We start from the raw sequence: 21,366 nt of genomic DNA, 5'->3' as shown, positions 1-21,366 counted from the left end.
AGTCAAATGGATTTTGAATCCTCTCCAAATCAGTCAGTTGCTTCCCACTAATGTAACTTGATCAGAGCACTCTCAAACTGGAGCTCTATGAAATGACAGTTGAGATTAATTTTGTCAGCCTTGTAATCGCGCCTTATTGATGTGTTCCCTGTGAAATGGCACATTGGAAAGAGCAGCTTCAGCCACGGGGCATCAGTGCTTCATGCAGTAGTCATGAATGGACGTTTGATGTTGACCTCCTGAACGCACACCTTCCTACCGCCGGGCTGGCAGGCGAGCACGCACACACACACACACACACACACTCGCAGGTAATGCTCTATTATGCTGATTTATTGAAGGTTAATTTAATCACTCTTGTAATACCTGACCAGAGGGTGTTCTTACCCGTGAAAAACCCAAGAAGCAGGGGGGGGGGGGGGGGGAAGGAGAAAAACATGACAACAAATCAAAAAGTGATTTCACGAAGGTGGCACCAGAGACAGGCCAATCCATCAGCACGGCGGCAGACTGTGGACGTGTTGCCACGCGTGGTGCCAGGCGAGGTGCCAGGCGGTCCAAGGCACATCCTCCATGCCAGCGCCCTGAGGCTGTGTGTCCTCGTCACAAGGACAGAGAGGTCGTTAGGACCAACTGCACTAAATCACATACCTCCTCCCACCCACTGTCATGGCCGACAAAGCAGGTTGATGCAGAAATACTGAGAGAGGCAGAACGGCTACTGGTCGAATGTACTGGTTTGTTTGTATTATTCCACATCACATCCTCTTATTCCAATTGATACCGTGATATATGATGTTGTTATGACACTTCCCCTGCTTTTGAGAGCACCCCAATGTCAACAAGGCTTTACACAGAGTGAATCATTCCTCCTAAATGCATTTTAGAGTTTTGCACAAATACATTTTCAAAGCTAAGTAAACAATGCAGGCCATTATCGAGATGTATTGTTTATGCATTTTTTTTTCCTTCGCTCTTTCGCAGGGGATAAGCGAGAGAGTGGCAAAGAGAGAGGCAGAAGACAAAGAAGCAGAGAAGAGAGAGAGAGAGAGAGAGAGGGGGAGAGGCAACCTCCTTCTCCAAAACACATCAACTCTGTGAACAGCACCGGCAGATTTTCCATTCCGTCAGCATTTTCCTTTACGTGCCGAACAGATAGCTAAAGGTACCACTTAATGTGATGGGAGACAGGATCTAATGGATTGATACACAGGTTTTGACATGCTATTTGAGCATGGAGCTCGCTATAATTGGTCATGTCATTGTGCATTAAACTAACGATATATAGAGAAGTGCCCTGAGACGAGTGTCTTTAGCAAATCTGTCAGATATCACACCAAAATGCCTCTGACAGCTATCTCAGGCAGCGGCAGCACACTGCAACACAGCAGCATGAAAAGCCGCACTCACTCGTGGAGGCACTTTTTGGAAATCAGACCGCCATAAACTCACCTCTCTGTCTCTTCCTCTCAGCATCTCTGTCTCCATCTCTTGCCCTCTTGCTCACTCACAAATATTTGCATGTCATTGGTGGCTTCAGTCTTTTGTGCCAATTACATAAATTATATTACAGTCCATATCTTTAATGCTGTAGAAAGTGAAGGCGACGTTTTCGTTCGGGTGCAAATGGAAACAGGTTAAAGATCTTTTTTATTGGCTGCGTGTGACTCCTCCCATACATTAGAGGTCAGAGGTCCAAGGTCAGGCTAACTTGGCTCTACCCATGTCTCCTTTGCCGCTGTCAGAAGGCATCATGTCACCTTTCCTATGGAGGATGTGTGAATGGACATCACTTCTTACATTGTCTTCCATCTTGGCATGCAGGGGTTTAGTGAAGCTTGAAGTTTATTTGTAGCCAACGACATGGTTGTTTATCAAATTACGATGTCAAGCCAGAGACACTTAGAGGAACATTTGATTTGTTGGTCCTTTTTAATAGCAGTTTACCCATTTTATCCTCTTAACCTGTTGATATTTTTAAGAGTCTTTCTGATTAACGTGAAGCATTAAAACAGACGAGAGAGCTGGCGTCTATAAATCGTACTGAAAACACAATTTATACTTTTTCAGAACCACATATATTTATGCATGTGACACAGCTGTCTTCATCAGTGCACACAACGGCACAATCACACTGAGACAGGTGCGATATACATCAATGTGCTCTAAAGACATTCGCCACTATTTTGGCAGCCATTTTGTTTTCCTAAATACATGGCCTCTCCTCCTCGGCTGTCCGTCTGTCTGTGCTGTCAGCCACTCCTGTGTGATTGGTCTGATGGGCTTGATGCTCATCACTCTGTCAGGCTAGGCTCGCCTTTCATTAGTCTGGGCCCCTCCATCCGCCACACTCACACAAATCACATTGACATCCAAACTCCTCAGATCCACAGAGCAATTTAACTGATATTCATTAGAGGGATGACAAGAGCTGATGGGAGATCTGTGGAGTGGAGGAGTGGGGGGGACTCATTCTCCTCCTATCCCATCCCTGTCCTGTCCGCCTCCTTTCTTCCCCCTTCACTGTTGACTTTGTTTTAGGAGCATTGAGGCGCATCGGCGTCTATAACTACCCAGCCCTCAAGGATAGTCAAGACAAAAGAACAATGGATAACACATCTAATCTCCTCTTTATTGTCGCAGAAAAATACAACTGAGAGGAGTTTTGTGTCTTTCATGTTAAATAATTGGCTACAGCAGATCCACAGCTTCTACATTGCTCTCCTCTAGCAGCCACAATAATGCTCATCCAAGCAGAAGTCCAATCATTTAGCTCTCTCCCTCCAGCCCCTCATTAACCCCCAAAGTGTCAACTATCTCATTAACTCCCCCAACCATCCTCACCCCGAGTCCACCACTAAGCCCAAAGCATTCATCAACACATACAGTGTGGCAAAAAATGGATCATGCCTGAGAGATAATTTCATATCTGGAAAGGACTCAACAAGCTTTGAGAACTCACAAGATATTCAATAAGGCAGCTCAGACTTTTTCATTTGCATTATCAATGGCTACCGGTCTGAATCCCATCTTTCAATTATCATCCTTTGTTAAGGGCTTTATTCTGCTTGTCAGATGTGAGTCATCACTGGGTTCTCCCACAACGTTAGACCAATGTATCCTAAACGTCGGAGGGCCGGGAGCAAGTCTGAGGCGGTAATGAGTTTGTGTGAGAAGACGGGGTCAGGACACAGTGTGTGTGTGTTAATTAATCTGTTCCCGGGTGGGAGGAACTGAAGCGAGATGATGAGATTTAAGAGAGTAAATGGGTGTGCTGCACTCGAGCTGTCCTCTGTTGAGTGAGCGAGCAGGGTTAGAGGCTGGGCAAATGGCCGTCACCATAGTAACCAGATAACTTCCCCGGCCCCAAGTCACTCACTCAGTCAGTCATGACATGCAAAGCCTGGCAACATCAAACAGAAAGAACATGGTGTCCCCAGGCGTCTTCGAACGAGGCAAAAGCCGATGGTAGAAAATCTGAGAAGTAAACGTGTGAGTTTTTATCATGCATACTGAAAAACATTTTAAAAAATAATTTAAAAAACTCTCATTACATGGCACTGAGCCTGAATTGTGACTACTCTGATAGCATCAACACCTGCCAGTAAGATTGTTAGATCCAAAAGCCTGCTTTGAGGGAATAGCACCTGTCTGTGCATTCTGCACCACTGTCAGCTTGTCTCAGCGCGCGCATATAGGATCTGCTTTATTTTTTCCAAGGGACAGTCTTGGAGTCCAGGTGTGTGCCAGATCTGCTGTCTGTGCCCAGGGCTCCTGATGGCATCCAAGCCCCCGTGGTAATCAGCCCCCTCTGCCTGCTGTTGCAGCCCGCCTGCCTCCTCCTCCTCCAGTGGCTCGTTTCAGAAACATCTGGTGGTTTACATGCAGCACACACCACCTGCCAGACGCCTTGCAGGCAGTGTGGCACCTCGAGTCCGCCTCACAACAACGAAGACACAGAAATCACTGGGAATATCGGGAGGAATTGTGGTTGCAAAAACAACTGCAGAAGAAAATGCTGAGGGTTCTTTAAGTTGTGCTCAGTGTTTCTGTCAGTTGTAAATGCTTAGTCATCACATGGTGGGACAGAAATTGGGAGGGATGAGTTCTTTTTTTTTTTTTCTTCTTTCTCTAAGATGTATGGTTTTACTGCAAGCCAGGGGGAAAACAATGTTTATAACAGATGGAGAATAACATGTGGGACAATGCTGTGATGTGCAACTATTCATTAACAAACTGATTTGAAATGTCGCTTGTTGAGATTCATAATTCACCTCGAGCTACAAATGTATTCGAGTGGTATATATGAAAGAAAACAAATGTTTTATGCAGCAGTTAATTCAATTTAATCATAGAAGCACAAGGCATTAACATATTTGTATGGGTTTCTTTTTTTTAATCAAATAACATTTATAAAACTATTGTGCAAAACAATGTCCTTTTCATCTTCTTCAAAGGCTCTGCACCAGTGGATAGTCATAGTCCTCTTAAATTAGGAAATATAACAAGTATGCATAATTTAAACAGCAAGTTGTAAGCTTATACACTATATATACATTTTTACACAGACCTGGATTTTAAGTGCCCCTTACTCAATGATAAAGAACAAGGCAGCTTTTACAATCAGTAAGAAAATCAACAGGCTGTATGGAGAAAAGAAAAGAAAAACAAGCAATGAACCATCGCTGTTTGGCAGATTCTTTCAAAGGAGTGTTCCCAGACATTTGGCTGTTTTAAGGTGTTACAAAATGACCAGCTTGAAAGGGCATTTTAAAATGTGGACAGGACAGGACTGTACAAATGTTAACAGTAAAACTTGTTGAACATGCAGTCTACCAGCAAATCAGAACCAAAATCACAGAAATACAAAATAAATACAATAAAGTTAATACATTTCAAGTTATTAGCTGACCTTCTAGTCAAGAGATTCGCCATGAAAGAATCTGTCCTCAACAAATCAGGCTGAATATCTTTGACCTACAGTATATTCTGGTGAAAGAAAAGTCTTTTGAAATACAGAGAAATCAGAAATGTTTATAGACCGAATAGATGTAAACACCATGTGCTAACTATTTTGACAGTAGTTCATGCCGTCTTTGTGCATTACCACACTTTCAAATATACGGTTTGTATTTTTGTTTTTAACAGCCATTCTACATATGTTTTCCAGTATGTCTACTGCTGGGAGTAATTTAGTGCTTCTCTACTTCGCTCACATATAGCAGATGGTCCTCTGGAGACTTCCCATGGCTCTTGCTGAGGTGAAGCTTGATGGCGTGCTTAGTGGCAAATTTACGGACGCAGAGCTGGCAGCGGAACACCCCCCCATTACTATTGCAGTCATCTTGTGATTGTGGAGAAAGGAAGGACTCCAGGGGCACTAGTTTCTCAGAGAGAGTGTGGGAGTCCCTGGCAGTCTGTTTAGGGGACAGCTTGGCCAGGTCCCTGATTCTGAACCCGAGGTGGGCTTCCAGGTGGCATACATACGCTGCTGGGGTGCGGATCTGCGAGGCGCAGTCACTACAGAAGAATATAGGTTGACCCGAGTCCAGATTCTTGAGGAACTTGGTTCTGCCAGTTCTCCTTAGCTGGTACTTGACGTTAGCCAGCCAGTGACTGATGGTGGTCATGGAGAGGCCTGTGAAACGAGACACATGCATTCTTTCCTGTGGGCTGAGGTCGTTGATGATGTACTTCCCCTCTGATGTCTGCTTCAGGCTCGAGGCAAAGTGGGCCTGCAGGAGGAGGAGGTGCTGGGGGTTCCAGTTGGAGTGACGGCCTTTGCGTTTGTGGCCGTGCAGGGACGCTTCGTCGTCGTCGTGAGTAGAGCCCACGATCTCGGCTTTGTCTGTGGCTCGGGACCGCGAGGGAGGCTTTGGGACATGGTGGGACTGTGTCAGGTTCCTCAGCATGTCTGAGATATCTGACAATGCGTTTTCATGCAGAGGGCTGCTGGATGTGTAGGGAGAGACAACCGTTAGCTTTGCAGGAGTATAAAGGGAGGAGGGGGAGATGGAGGAAGCCGTGGATGAAGGGGTTAGGGGGGCTGAGCCTACAGAGCCCCCTCTATCACTTTTCCCTTTAGTGAGGTCCATAGGCTGGTCATCACTGGGCTGGCAAAAGCTATTATCAACTACACTTTCCGGCTTTTTGGTTTGTGAGGGAGGAGCGGCCACAGCAGCCCTCTCAGCCATGCTCTGGCTAAGCCTGGAGAGCAGGCTCAGGGGATCCTGGTTTGGCAAGGAAGGCTTGGCTGCTTTCCCCAAATGAATGTTCATTACTGACTGAAGAGCACTTAGAGGGTTGACAAAGGGCTGCTCTGGAGGAGTATGGCCAGTGATAATGGCTGTACTGCATCTCAGCATAGAGGCGAGCGGGGATTTGACTGCCGTCTCTCTCTTGGGTTCGGTTGCCGGGGATGCTCTGTCGCTATGGCTTCCTCTGTCGCTATTGGCTGGCGTGACCGCCCTCCATTCCCGAGGGGAGTCAGCCTCTCCTCCCTTATGCGATTCTCCAGCCTCGCTGCTACAGGGAGAGGGGTGGTTCTCCATCTTTGGAGACAACTGCTTCACCCGTTGCTCTACTTTTGCTACTTTCTCTGTCACTTTTTTCACTAAATCCTCCATTGCCTGGAAGTTGTTGCTGGGGAAGGGGGAGGACTGACTTAGAGGTGGGGAAACGAGGGGCTGGTTCTGGGCAAGGGAAGACAGCGCTCCATCCCCTCCGTTGAACAAGAACTTCAGTGGGGAATTCTTTTCCATGCCGCCCTGTTGGAGCTTGAGGGCACTGGGGAACTGGTAGGCTGCGTGGATGCTAGGATAGCCCCCCCAGCTTGGATTCCCACTCTGTGCCTTGTTGATGGCTGATGTCACAGTGTTTTCCAGTGATTTGAGAATATCAAAGCCACCTTTAGGGCTCTCCTTCAGATCCTCTTCGGTAAGATAGCTATACTTTGAGACGTCATATTTTTCCTCCTTCTCAGCATCCTCCTCCTTCCCAACTGACGCTGCAACTCGCTTCTCATTTCTTACAGCCTCTTGCTTGGAGCACTCCTCCTCCACCTCCTCCTTTTTGATATCTTTAAGAGGAGGGGAGGTAGCGGGGGGACTTGTCGTAGTTTGAGGAGGTGGAGGGGAGAAGGTGGAGGGTGCGAGTGGGACAGATTGGACCCTCTGTTCATGAGGTGTGCTAACCCTAACAGGGTTGGGGGAGGTGGCCTCAGGAAGTGTTTTGATTCTCTTCCCCACAGAGCTGGTCACCCTCAGGAAGTGTCCTGTCACCATCATGTGGGTTCTCAACTCTTGCAGTGTATTATGGGAACTCCCACACTCCATACACTTGAGGATCTGAAATTTGTTGGATTCAAACTGCCAAGTATAACTGGCACCGTTCTGGTGGCCGTAGCGGTTATTAGGGGTTGTGTAGGGGCTGGAGGAGGATTTCTGTGGGGGTTCACCCAGGTCTGCCTGTGGGTGCTTAGCTTTGGGGGTTCCTTCTCGAGAACGTGGTGCGGCCGTGAGATCCAATCCCAGAAGCCCCCTTTTCTTAGAAGACATGATTTTGGCTGCCAAGGGCGCCATGGGCTCCTTTAGAGGCACTTTCTGGTAGTGTTTGGTCTTGATCATGTGGACGCTGAGGTCCTGGAGTGATTCAAAGGAGTGGCCACAATACATGCACTTCAAGACTTTCTGGGCATCCTCCTTCCCCTCCATCTCCATCAGGGACCGCTTACGTGGCTTAGACCAGCGCTTTGAGCCACTGCCTGCCCTGTCGTGGTTGTCATCGCGGTAGTGGCCTGTATCATTCATGTGAACTGTCAGCTCCACCAGGGTGTCATAAGCAGCACTGCAGCCCTTACAGCGGAACTTACTGGCCCCGGTGAAGATTGAGCCAAACAGCTTTGGGTTTTGCCTGTGGAGCTGGACTGTACTGAAGAGGCTGTGCTCAGACTGCGCAGGGTGACGGCTCTGGGGAGTCTGCTGTTGTAGTGTCTTTGCCACTGCAGACTGGTGCCAGTCATAGCTACCGCTGCTGCAGCTACTACTCGTGCTGTTGCTGCGAGCTGGCTTCTCGGGTGGCGTCGACGTCTGCGCCTGTGGCGGTGTGGAATTAAAGTTCAGCGGTGACCACAAGGGGCCGGTCAAGAAGCTGGAGTATATAACCTTCATTTGTTCTAAGGTATCCATGCCTATGGGAGGTGTTTTAGTGCCACCGTTTAGAGGCGCTGTCACCAAGTTGCCCTCGGCTTTTCTTGAGGGACTCTCAAAGTCTGAGAGACGGTCACTGGTCTCACTCACATGTGACTCGCTGTCCATCTCTTGTCCTGAGAGCTCTGCTGCCCCAGCTGATTCCTGGTCACATGTCTGCTCCTTGGCAGGCCCTTCGCTTTTCTCCACAAACTCATCTTTCATGGGAAGGTCATCCTGAGGGGCTGTGGGCAGGTCGTCTGCTTCCGCCTCCTCATCCTCCACAGTGTGCTCTGTCAGCTCCTCCGGAGAATAGGCTGCGAGGAGAATGGAGACAAAGAGAGAAAGAAAGAGATGAGTTAAATTGCAGGGAGTGAACACGCTATGTTAGAATAACTGGAGAAAAAGTTTCCCTGCTATGTGTGCCCGAGGACTCCCAGGGATAAATGAGCCATCTGTGTGGGAGCCTTTAAAGCTGAGCTGAGAAATTACAGTCATCCCATTTCACCTCATCAACCGTTGAGGTGTTATTTTCCTCTAGGCGAGCCTGTATTTATATACTACCCCAGCCACACGGAACTTATGCCTCCCTTCTTTTCACTCCTTCTATTGGAGGAAAACAAAAAAGAAATATCTTGGCAAAAACATAATGCGCCATTTTATTTATCTCAGGGCGCAACAGCTTGAAATGAAAACTAAATCTGAAATTAATGAAGCCCAATCTCACTGTGGCATTCTCCTCTGGGGTAATAAATGAGTTGGATCAACCTCCATCTGTCAGTTAATATGTCTGACGCCTCTTCATCTGCCTCTTCTCTGATTACACACACACACACGTACAGTCCATACAGACACACACACACACACACACACACACACACACACACCCACACCCACACACACAGACAAAGAGCATATCCTGAAGGATTACAAGAAAGGGATGTCAGACTTTTGTTGATGAAATGTTGACATGCTGAAAAGACATTGTACGTTATGATCTGGACTGAAGTGAGTTCATTAGCGTCTTAATATCGAGAAAATAGTCAATACTGTTCTGTTCAAGCTGCATTCTTAAAAATAAATCTCAACCGGTCTAAACAGGTGTTGAATGTCATGCAAGCATAATACAAATACATTTCTCTGATCAGAACAAAAATAAATTAACAAAATAAAAGGGGAGGGCGAAAATGAGACAGAGGGAAGATAAAAAAAAGTGCACTAAGTGAGATTCTGGGAGCATCAACATGATGGCAATGCATAAGCGATTGCTGCCCACAGCTTACATGGAGAAAGGCACGCACGCACGCACACACACCCTTCTTCCGCAGTGTCACCATGCCCCCTCCCTCATTTCCTGTCCACCTCACTCACGAAACCGCTCAATTTGAGGAAAAACAAATAATCTCTGAAAATAGCGGATGGCCCATGGACAGGTCTGCGGCCATTTGGACAATATTGTAAACGAAGACAAATGGCATGGAAAGAAGCTGTAGGTATAAGCTTTTATAGTTTGGGCACTCATACAATGGAGCTTGGGCATGTGGACACAAACAGGCACCCACACACACACACACATGCTGTGACTAAATCCTTCATTCCCCCCACCACCCCACACACTCACGTCCAGTCTAAACAAAAATGTCATAGCTGAAATAACTCTCATTTCCAGTGCTAACAGCCAATCTCTAGGCAGCCATGCGGCTGGCGCTGGTCTGATTTGGGCCCTGGGGGCACAGTCAGCAGGCAGCCCCACTGAGAAGCCAGCCTAATGGAGACCTGGCAGGTGCAGACCACTCTCCGTCCTCCCGGAGATTTGGTATGTCACTGGGTATCCATTACCTGCCATTCTCCGCTGATAGGCCCCGACAGCCCTGATCAAAAGATGTCGTCGGGCCCCAGTCCGCTTGGCAGTCAGTGGCATGTCGTTTGTAAAAAAGGCCAAGCAGGGTGTAAATAAAATGACATGATCACTTCCCCGGCCCCTCATGTTCTGGACACAATTATGATAATGTGGATGTGGAGAGGAGGGAGGGGTCTGGGAAGATGAAGAAGGGGCGAGGAGCTAAATCGCTCACGCTCGGGCAAACACACAAGGTAGATATCTCACTGCTCCCAGCGCTCGAGCGACTGCCCACACCCTCTTTCCTTTACTTTCTCTTCCTCTTCTCCTCTGGAAGGTATTCGTGTCAGACTCTCATTTGAAAGAGGAAATCCAGCTAGGATGAGGTAGTTAATGTGTTTGTGTCCTCACTAGCTGGTCACGGATGTCAGCTCGCATCAGGCGAGCCCGGCACACCGCTTGACCAAGTTGTCAGGTCACCTCTCTCTTATTCCACATATTTCTTCACATTGTCTCGCTATTGCATCAAACTATTGCCACATCTCATTTCTTGTCGTGTTTATCACGTTTGTAAACCTTCTCAGGGCTCTGCTCTGGGCCTTAACGTGCTTGTAAATGTTTTACATTTCTTACTAATAGAGCTGTGGCCCTGTAGGTTATTGTTCATTTGTCATTAAGCCTGCATAGCACATAGAGAGAGAAGTCCAAAAGGACCAGCTATAAAGTCTACAGAGTCTAGCCATGCTCCCAGGCAATTTAAAATGCAAAACAAAAACCATTATGTCTGAGCACTATCTGTTAATTTAATCCCCAATGACTGATAATCCATCACACAGGGCGACAACCACATCCAATTATTCTCCCTGGCTTGACTGACAACAGAGGTGATTTATCAAGCTAATAAAAGGTGATGGGAGTATAGAGGCTCCCTTAGAATATAAAAAAAATAAGAGGATTATGAATACAACAATACTCTTGGATTGCAGTCTTAACTAATATCTAAACATATGCTTTAGGGGCCGACGTACGAGTTTTCCAAATGTGTGTGTGTGTGCATGTGAAAGAGAGAGATCAAGCGTGTGTGTGTTCATGTTATGATAAAGTGAGCTGATGCCATGTGGGGGAAAGACAAGAATCATTAGGTTCCATGATTGATTCCTTAGGGTGGGGGTGTGGTGTGGGTAAGAAGGGTAGGAGGTGCACTTTCACACAATCAACATCTCAGTCACGGCTTACACAGAAATAGCAATAACACATTCGCACAAACACAAAAAAGCCGCACAGAAAATAAGTGTCACATGAAGATACACACACTTCACCTTAAGATACGCAACGTCACATGCAGACCCCCACGTAATTATAAATAAAGCTAGTCAGTCAGTTATGACAATAGCTCAACCCCCCCCCCCCCCACACACACACCCCTCTTCTCAGACACAGTCGTACATGCACGTAGATGCAAGCGATGAGGAAAGACAGGGACATCTTGGCATGCAGGAGGCATTCCTGTGGAGTATCATTTTCATAAACATAAGGGCCGCAGACGAAGAGGGAGAGATCATCTGATAGAAATACTGCAGTGCTGCTCTGACGATCAGGAACAACAGACAGGGCAGGGACAGGGGGTGATTAAGCAGGAAGGTGCTGTGGCTGCCTCTAAAGCAGAGCCTCTCCTTCCCTCCGTCCCATGGGCTATTTCTCCTCGAGCGTCTGCTTTTGATGCTGCATTTTAAATAGGCTTTCGTATGCAAGAGCAATAATATGAGGACCGTACAAACATTAAAATAAATCATGCGTTCCTCAAGTAAAAATCTATGCGTTCCATTTTTTTGGGGGGGTGGGGAGGATTATCGCAGCTTGATTGGGAAACAGTCTGGGAGCTCGATCACACCCAACAGCAGCGGGGTAAACAGGATGTGTCATTAGGAACTCTACCTGTGTCTGACCCGCATACTCAAATGACTGCTTGGTCTCTGAAACCACAACCTTGCCACAGGTATCATGATATGAAGAAAAAGGTGAGTTATTTGTGCGGTCTTCAGTACAATATTAAATTAATGAGTCCTGATTGATGGCTGTATTGATGGCTGTATATCGTGGTTAAAAGTGCATTACTTCTTTTACTGTTTTTGAAATGGTGGAAAAAAATATGGTGGAAAAAAAAGGATCTGTTAAAATTCACACAGAGCTACTACCATGTTATTAATGTGCAACCTACTTCATAAACCAATGTAAATTCAATGTGTACATTTCTGTGCATTACATGTAGAGAAGAGAGGAATACGAATGATTAATTAACAACCTACGGGATTTTTTTTTGCAAAAGCATTGTTACATGCGGGTTTCAAGGCCTAATGACCTCTCTATTTAGATATATAAATCACTGTACGCATAGAGAACTGTACCGCGCACAAAGACACAACTGGGATACAGGGAGGGGAGAGGAAATGGTCTACATGGGTGGTCCCTTAAAGCTTGCCGTCACTATTACAAAAAAGGTTTATGGTTGTTCAAAGACAACAAAAATCAAGCAACAGGAACAAAGAAAGCACAGAGAGTGCAGTCTATTGTTTATGGTTTCAAAAGGTATACAACAATGCATGGCAATTGGATTTTACACACAGAGATGAATTTCTTTTATAAAAGCTAACATAAAAAAGTGTATTATTATTGTTATCCAGTTGAAGAACAGAGGAAAGGACCTTTGATGGTTGAGATATCTGAAGTCAGTGGGTGAACGGATAGTGGGGGAGAGCTACACTGTCTCACAACAGGACTAGTCTTTCTTGACATGTGTACAGTATTTTAACCGGACCTTGACGCCCTTGAACCAACACAGCCCCTCAGCAAGGGGGCTCTTACTGACAGGAAACAGTTCGAGAACGTTACAGGACAGGAAGTCACCTCAGTCTCAATAAAAAAAAAACACACAAACCACCGACTTCCACTCACTCTCTCAAGTTTCCCAGCAGCCTAAACTCTTTAAATAGATTAGAATAATTTAGTCCAAAACAGCCCCATTCTGTCAAAAATAGCAGCAGATCAGTAACATACCTAAAATGCCTCTCTGTTGCACACATTTGTCAAAGCAACACACTCAATCAAACTTAGCTCTCTCCCTTTGATCCTTACAGCCTGGCTGAAAGTCTCACGAGCAAATACGTAACAGGTGATCTGTGGCCATTTGAAAAATGAACACGTCCTGACATAATTTGCTGTTTTTAGCTATGACCAGAGAAGGCCATCTTGTGCTCTTCATTTTCTCCTGTATTTAATACATAACTCCGCTGCTCCAGAACATTGTGCTTATACAAGCTCTCGTGTTGCAAGCGATTGAGGATGTCTTTGTCAGTTTTTCATTTGTGTGTGTTCTCTACCCCCTGATGGCATTGTGAATACATTGTGTCCGCCGATTGTAGTGCAGGATGTGTGATATGGAAGATGGGAAAAACAGAGAGATCATTCTGGCCCCAGGCAAAGCTTGGGGCTGAACCTTGTCAAAGCACATAGTAAGAGGAGAGAGAGAGAGAGAGAGAGAATAGATTCAACCCTCGGCTGATTGTTGTGTTATGAGTGGACCTCTAAGCTGCCAGCTGCACAGACCTTCAAGACCTGAACATTCATCTCGTTTATCTGACATGCGACGAGCCACAAACGCATAAAGGTCTCCCGTTACCGACTCTAACGTAGAAGAGAACGAGGTGACTCATAGTTCCAGTCCCGTTTTTTAACTTGACGCAGCCACAATAAGCGATAAAAAAAAAAGAAGAAAACAAACCAAAAAGCAAACACAAACAGCTTCCACAGGTGCAGAACCAAGGGCAGCAATGAGGATCGGCAGGCGGTGCTCCAGTGCGACATGCACACAGAGCCCATCTGGGTTGATGATGTGTAGTCAGGCGGACTTCCTGAAACGACACCACATCTCTGCCTCCGTCTTTCCATCGCTCTTTCTTTCCCAAGGCGTTACTCAGGCGGTTTCCCAAGCAAAGCTCCATTTAACAGAACAGGACTACTGTTTATTTGCACATTCCTCAAACGGTTTAGGACTCATATAAAAAAAATGTTGTTAAAAAGGTCACGAGGCTGTGTAAATATATTACTCTTTGGCTTTTTTTGTAGAGACACAAGAATTACTCAGACCACAGCGTCACAGCACACTTACAAAAACTAGTTTCACCCGTTTAAACATGTCCATTTAAAGCCAATAATCTAAACTAAACTAGTAAACAGTCTAACGTAATGCAGTGGTTCTCAACCTTCGTCGCGACCCCCCCCCCCAGAATAATCAGCTAGGTGTTTGCGACCCCTGGTTGTTGTCCAATGTGCTCCAAGCACTCTGACTTTTGATTGGTTTGGTGTTGTTTTCTCTCCCCCTGACCCGCCGGAAATCCCCCATCAGAAACTCACTTTGACTCTCACAAACGCACTCGATAAAATCTATTCTAGGGCAAGTTATAATCCCTGTCAATACGGCGAACAAACCAAATCCATTTCAAAAACCGTTCTGCTCTGCTCATATTTTCGTGGTCAAATGAACCGTCATAGGGCCTGTGTCAAGGCCGTACAGGTGTTTTGGTGTTGCAGCGTCATTGCTACATAAAAAGAAGGTTAAAGAAAGGTACAATTGTATCATGCAACATTGGAATGTTGGGTAAAACTATGAAGATGGGGACAACAAAAATTACAACAACCTTCATATACTCACATTACTTGGAGGTCTGAGCTTGAGGCTGGGGTCTAAACACGGGTTACTGCAGTTCAACAATACAGGACAGGTCTAAAATGAGGCCTACTTCAAGTCCTGAGTAGTAAAGAGATGACACTATGTCGGGAGCTCAAACTGGGGATACAGTTAAGAACAAAGGATTGGTTCAGGTCTGAAACGGGGATTAAGTTTGTGGCTTGTAGCTAGAACAAAAAATTTGCTTAAAGTTGAAGGGTGAAGGGAATGAAGTCAAGGCCTGGGAGTGGGACAACCAAACCCCTCTCACAACACGCAGCTGCTGCCATGATCGCCTAGCAACGAGGAGGTGATGGACGCAGCCTGAAGATGGATGACCACCATAAATCACAGTAGTGAGGAGGAGGAGGAGGAGGAGGTAGGAGACAGAGAGAGGGAACCAGAAGTGGACGATAAACAAAACAACTGATTTTTTTTCCTTTTCATTTTCTGTAGCAGCGGCGGAGCTGGCCTTGCCTTGACCTCTCACTGTACTCTTTTATTCATGATTGTTGTGGAATGACACAGGGCAAGGGACTCTTCTGGGCAGAGCTTAATGGAAACTTCTAGGTAATCATTACAGCCAGTTAGATTGGATCCAATGGATCATTTCATAATGTACAATTGCAATAATCCCCACTGAGGCGTCTACGTGCCCTTCAGTGTCGACTTTTTTTATGATTCCAGTAACTTTTTAAAAGATGATAATAACGATAGAAGATACTTTTCAAAACACAACCCTCCAGGCAAGGCAATCTAGGTAGTGTAGTTGCGGGATAAACATCCCTAGGCTATCTGATTATGGCCTACTGCTGCGGCACTGGTGTCTAGTAACACTCAGAGAGAGCGCTCAGCCATCCATCACACAGTGAGTGTCTGTCTAAGGCTTTCCACCCTGCTTCTTCTCGTCCTGGCTCTCCAGTTACAGCCATACACGGCCGGCCTAAATAATATTCTTCATGATAAATGGCACTATAAGCCTGGTATCCATCATTAATCTGATTTTTAAAGAAGCATCCATCTTGGAGAGAGCCTGTTAGGGCCACGGGGGAGCAGAGCAGCTCGGGTTCATTTAAAGGCCAGGCTGCTGCATGAGTGATACCTGTCAGCCCTGCTCATCAGGGAGCAGCACACAGACACACACACATGCACAGCATTAAACGCTGATGCCATATGGCCACATGTGCGCACACACACACACACCTCTACGGTGCCCCTATACATGTTTGTCGGGCATTTTTTATGGGTAAACAATACCAACACACTTGTCGGACTTTGTCTACTCACAAAGCATATTTCTCCTCTTCATTCAGACATCGTCTCATCGAAGAACATTCTGTCACTCATCTAAACACAACTCAGTGTAACTCAATCCTCCCTGTCATCTCGAAAAAATCTCCCCTCCCAAATGCTTCTCCTCGGGGGTTTCAGGAGAACACACACACACACACACACACACACACACACACACACACACACACACACACACACACACACACACACACACACACACACACACACACACACACACACACACACACACACACACACACACACACACACACACACACACACACACACACACACACACACACACACACTTTCCCAGCTCTACATTGACTCTGCACCTCATTCCTCTCCTTCTCTTTGTTTCTCTCTGTCTAGTTTTTCCCCTCTTTCACTCTCTCTTTCTCCTCCTCTCTGCCCCCTATCCACCTCCCTTCTCTGTGTGTCTGGTAAAGCCTGTTTGATAAATGACACACGTCACCGTGTCAGAAGCGAAGGGTGGGTCAGTGATAAATGACTCTGTTGAAAAGGAAATCGGCTCTGGCATGGCCAGGCTATTCTCCTCGTGGATTGGGTTTCAAGACCCCTGAAGACCGGAGCAGCTCAGTTTCCCCCGAAGAGAGCACACATCCCACCAGGCTCCGACGCTCGCTACCTTTAGGAGTGGGAGAGAGAGGGTGGGTGGGGAGGTGGGGTCGGAGGGATCCAGTCTGTCCCAATTGTCGCTACAGTGCAGCTGCATCTATCACAACAGCGGTGGGACTATTTTTACAAAGCCTCAGACTCAGTGCCCAGACAGCAGTCCTGGCTGAAAACATCGGCTGAAAGCACACTGAAAGCTGAAAGGGAAGAGTGGATGGCTAACGGTTTTCTATTTGTGACACTACTACAGCACTTATACTCCTCTTTCTCTCCCGAAGCCCAACCCTATGGCTTGACATCTGCCAAGTGTGTGTTAAAAAGGAGAGAAGGCCCATTTCACCGCCCCCGCTCTTCTTCTCTTCATCGTCCCCACCACCAGCACCTCCTCCTTTTCCTCCCCCTCTGCCCTTTTTCTCTCTCTTACACTGTCTCCTTCACTCACTTGCTGGCAGGGTGGCACTGTTATCATTACACAGGCAGGATTTATGGAGTCAGGGCCTATGGCAAAAACAAAAAGGCACCTGTCAATACCTGTGGGAAACACTCTGTCAGCCTTCCTCCTCCTCCTTCCACTGGTGCTCACAGCCTCATTAGGTATGCACTTATCAGACACGTAGATCACAGACGTGACTCAACCTCACCGGAATCCAACCACAGGACTTTCATTAGCAACGTTGGCCTGTGAGGCCAAAACATTTGCTGCACTCGCACCTGCAAACATCGTCAGCGGAGGCGCATTGTTGTTAAAGCTAGCTAGCACTGTCGGCCCACATGTCGGCCGGACAATTAAATCCCAGCTCGTGCTCCCCCGCTGCTTCCGTTAAGGGCATGCATTTCACACATAGACAACAGGAAGGCTCGCAGATGGAAAATTTAAAAAAAGCAGTTTTCGTTATTTCACTTGACGCGTTTACAACCCAGTCACAACATGTGTCTACAATGTGTGCTGTGAATGCTCTTATCTTCACCAGCATCAACACTGCGAGTGTGTGTGTGTGTGTGTGCGCGCACTTTGTCTTGTGTTCCTGTGTTGGAGTTAAAGTGCGCTGCATAGGTGGTGTGCAAAGACAGGGAGAACAAGAAGAAGAAACATAGCAGAGCCAAAAGAATTATGGCCGGACCCCGGCAGGTGGTCTACAGTTACAATTCTTTTCATCACCAACACAACAAATCAGAAAGTTCATGCCCGCTGATGTTAGCGCACACACACATACACACACACACACACACACACGCACACAAACACACACACAGAGACAGACATGAGTGATGGCTGCCAATCTGGCAGCAATAATCCTGACCCTGCAGAAACAAGAGACTGTTGCTGTGGAGCCTGGTCCAAATCAGAACCCCCCCGGATCCCTTTCGTCTGTCTCTCTCTCTCTTTCTCTCTCATGACTAGATTATGACTATAGTCTGACAGTGCACCGACACATGCAACACACTGGACACTGTAAACACACTGGCACCATTCTGCAGAAACACTGTCCAGGTTCGACATTCCAGCGAAACAGCCGCGTCTTTGCCCGCACGTTGTTGAGCCGATATCAACTTCCTGTTAAGTCTGCAGAGTATTTTAACTTTCTGTGGCCCTTTCAACAGCTCCAGGCCTCCGGCTTGTGGCGAAGCTAATCGGCAGCCATGAAGGAAGCGGGTCTGTATTTCCACAGCTGGGAGAGTCTCTTTCTCATGTTTGCTCGGCTGTTTACGTGGCCAGCTGCCCTCGGTTGTTAAGAGCACTCAGACCTGACCCAGGTAGGCAGGCCCATTTGTCACCTGCAGCGGAAAATTGAGTTACAGCACAACCAAAGGCGAGCGGCTCTGTGTAATATCAAGTTGATTACATCAAAGTGGTGGCAAACCTCATTGGGCCGGGCACCCCGAGCTTGTCATCTCCAATCACAGGGCCTGTCAGGACTCCATCAGCCTCACGGCTAATTGGACCAACGCTAATGAAGCAGGCAAAACAAGTTTTGTACTGTGGAGGGAGAAACCCTCTCAGAGAGAGGAAGGAAAGAGAGAGAGAAGCTGAGAGAGTGTGTTGGAGAGACAATGAGAGAGCAAGGCAGTTTGTGTGTGTGTCTATGTGTGTGCATGTGTGTGTGTGTATATGTGTGTGTGTCTGTAGGGGAGGGGGATAGATTTTTCATGCAAGTCTCAAGGTTGCAGTGGGCTGACTCTCCCCCTAAGTCCCTAATCAAGGCCCATCATCTGTCATCCTTTTCTTTGCTCTCTCTATCACCATGCTCTGTGCTGCAATCAATTCATCATCACCCTTTGTGTGCCACTGAACAGTTGACAACTTTATAACTTGCAGCTGCACGGGCTGACTGACAGGGGTGGAAGGGGAGCATGAAAAAAAAATGAAGAAATGAATAGATGAATGAATGAACAAAGAAGTGCGGTTTCAGGGAGAAAAAGTTGTTTTCTAAAAACACAAAACGATCTATATTACAGCCCTTTATTCCCTTTCGTCAACAGAGAAACAGCAGTGTAGCAGGGAGGAGAGAGAAGAGGAGGAGATGAAGAAGAAAAACATCCTTCTCACTGATCTAAAATCAGAAAGCTTTCAGTCATTCTTTATGTGCTCCCCGCGGCCACTCTGAGCCAGTGAGCATGTACATTAGGCTGGGGCATTTTGATGAAATAAAAGCCCAGGCCAGCTTATGGCTAAACAGAATGGGAGCACTCACTCAGCCTGTCTCTGATTGACCATTAAAGCCATTGATGAATGGCCCTGTCAGGGGAGAGACAATTAAATCAAACATGAAACAAAGCCGTTGTGACGGCCCGGTCTGACAGAGCAAACCCATTCCTCCCCTCCATTACATAGCACACGGCTCCTTTTACAACCTCTAACCCACTCCTCCCGCCTCCTCTACCCACTGTGTGTGTGTGAGTGTGTGTGTGTGTGTGTGTGTGTGTGTGTGTGTGTGTGTGTGTGTGTGTGTTTTCAAAGTGAACAAGTGAGCATGTGCACATGGGAGTGTGATGTTCTCTGCTGGAAGTGTGTGTGTGTCTGTTTGTGTGTGTGATGTCTCACTGTTAAACCACTTTGCCCCCCCCCCCTTTCACTTTTTCGTTAGTCAGTTGACCATCAGAGAGAGAGAGAGAGAGAGAGAGAGAGAGAGGCTGATTGAGTGAGAGTGTATGTGGGAGGGTAAAAAGTACACAGGGCCTTTCAAAGTGGTTCAAACGTGACGTCAGGGGCCTGCAGCACATGGTGGGAAGTGATTTTCTGATGCAAATCGGGAAGGATCAGATCAAAGCCGCATGACAGCCAATCAATCAACCGTCAAATCAGACATGGCAACTGTCGATTATGGCTCCTTCCAGCCCACGAAACCCCATTGTCTCTCTCAAATTGTTTATCTTAACCCAAGAAAAGGAAAGAGAGAGAGAGAGAAAAACAGTCCAGAGGTAGGGCTCCCCCCCCCTCAGCTTGTGTAAAGAAGTTATGCTCTCGGATCAAATGCGCACAAAGCCCGTATGTCCCCCTTATGGCACGCCTCGGGCTCTCATCGTCAACAACACGCCGCCTGTGTCCTCGGGCTTTATGCTCGTGAAGGATCCAACGTCGATGGCAGGGATCGGTACACTGACAGGGATTCAAGTTGGGAACAATAGGAAGCGAAAGTTTACAGCAGGAAACTCGCCCGTCGGGGACTACAGTAGCTTCTCGGGAGTGCGGGGCGAAAACGCAGGATTGTTGTCTAGAAAACTGTACATCCGCTTTCATAAAAACAATTAATAAAAAAGGAACAGTTTCTATACGAGCTCTTCGCGAGAACAGCCCAGAGTGACAACGCGAATCGTTTAGAGAGCAACAAAAACAAGAAAGAAGGAAAAAAAAAAAAAAAAAGGAGAGAAGACAAAGTGGAAACGGAAATGCAGTGACTATAAAGTGAGCTCTACAAAACAAAAGGTAACATCCGCAGTTTTCCGATAGTAAAGCATTACACATACCTGGGGCGCGCTGGGGCGCTTCTTGTTTCCTCCGCGGCATGTTTATTTTGAGGGGATTTCCGTGAAACTCTTCCTTCTTCTTCTTCTTTTCTTTTTTCCTTTTCTTTTCTTTTTTTATTCAATATACCCCGTCGCCGTATCCGGGAAGATCCACCTCTACTCGAAAAAGATTCACGCCTTCGTGCGGTGGACTGCACAACATCAGGGAGTCCGATGGAGAGGGAAACTAAAAATCATCGTTACGGAATAGCAAAGCCGGCAGGAAAAGTCAGCGGAAAAAAAAAATACAAAATCAAACGAGGGTGGTGTGTGTGAAGGGGGGGGGGTCGGGGGGGGTCAATATATATATTGTTGTTGGCGTGTGCGTTTGATCGCGTTGAGAATGTCAGCGGTGATAGCCAGCGTCCACCTCGGCTGCCTGGTCTGGCAACAGGCAAAGTTGAGGGATAAGAGAGATGAACGCGTCACTCACAGCAGGAGAATGGGCAAACCCACCGCTCCGTTAACTCTTTACTTCTCGCAGAGGGGCGGACACCACGCGCGAGTGTCCTCCCACCTCTGCGTTTCATGTGAATCACAGCGCACGAGCTGTTAGTTGATTGTTACGACACAGCGGGCCGATAATTAGCAGCAAGACTACAAACAAGACCACAAGCAAGACCACAAACAAGCCCAATAACATTCCAATAAAGTCCCCCAGATATGTGTCCTCATCCCTGAAT

General features: G+C 46.8%; 1 protein-coding gene across 3 annotated transcripts; it reads right to left on the bottom strand.

Annotated features, from left to right (window-relative positions):
- Nucleotides 1-4,322: 4,322 nt before the first annotated feature.
- On the bottom strand, nt 4,323-21,093 carry tshz3a (teashirt zinc finger homeobox 3a). 3 transcript variants are annotated; one of them, XM_034535776.1, is made up of 3 exons: nt 20,645-21,093; nt 8,298-8,503; nt 4,323-8,093 (listed from the first exon to the last, which is right to left on the bottom strand). In XM_034535776.1, the coding sequence occupies exons 1-3, from the start codon at nt 20,682-20,684 to the stop codon at nt 5,193-5,195; spliced, it is 3,147 nt and encodes a 1,048-aa protein (XP_034391667.1). In that variant the 5' UTR covers nt 20,685-21,093; the 3' UTR covers nt 4,323-5,192. The 3 variants fall into 3 exon arrangements, with proteins under 3 accessions (XP_034391667.1, XP_034391666.1, XP_034391668.1); XM_034535775.1 differs by having other exon boundaries at nt 4,323-8,503; XM_034535777.1 differs by lacking the exon at nt 20,645-21,093 and adding an exon at nt 8,914-9,148 and having other exon boundaries at nt 4,323-8,503.
- Nucleotides 21,094-21,366: the final 273 nt, after the last annotated feature.

The sequence above is a fragment of the Cyclopterus lumpus genome, chromosome 6 (genome assembly GCF_009769545.1).
Source record: "Cyclopterus lumpus isolate fCycLum1 chromosome 6, fCycLum1.pri, whole genome shotgun sequence".
NCBI classification, from domain to species: Eukaryota; Metazoa; Chordata; class Actinopteri; order Perciformes; family Cyclopteridae; genus Cyclopterus; species Cyclopterus lumpus.
This window is presented reverse-complemented; position numbering and strand designations above follow the sequence as displayed.

Coding starts and splice junctions, on each gene's coding strand:
- tshz3a (XM_034535775.1), bottom strand. CDS start 20,684: ATGCCGCGGAGGAAACAAGAAGCGCCCCAGCGCGCCCCAG. Junction 8,504..20,644: donor AGCGCCCCAGCGCGCCCCAG/GTATGTGTAATG, acceptor TTCTCCTCGCAG/CCTATTCTCCGGAGGAGCTG.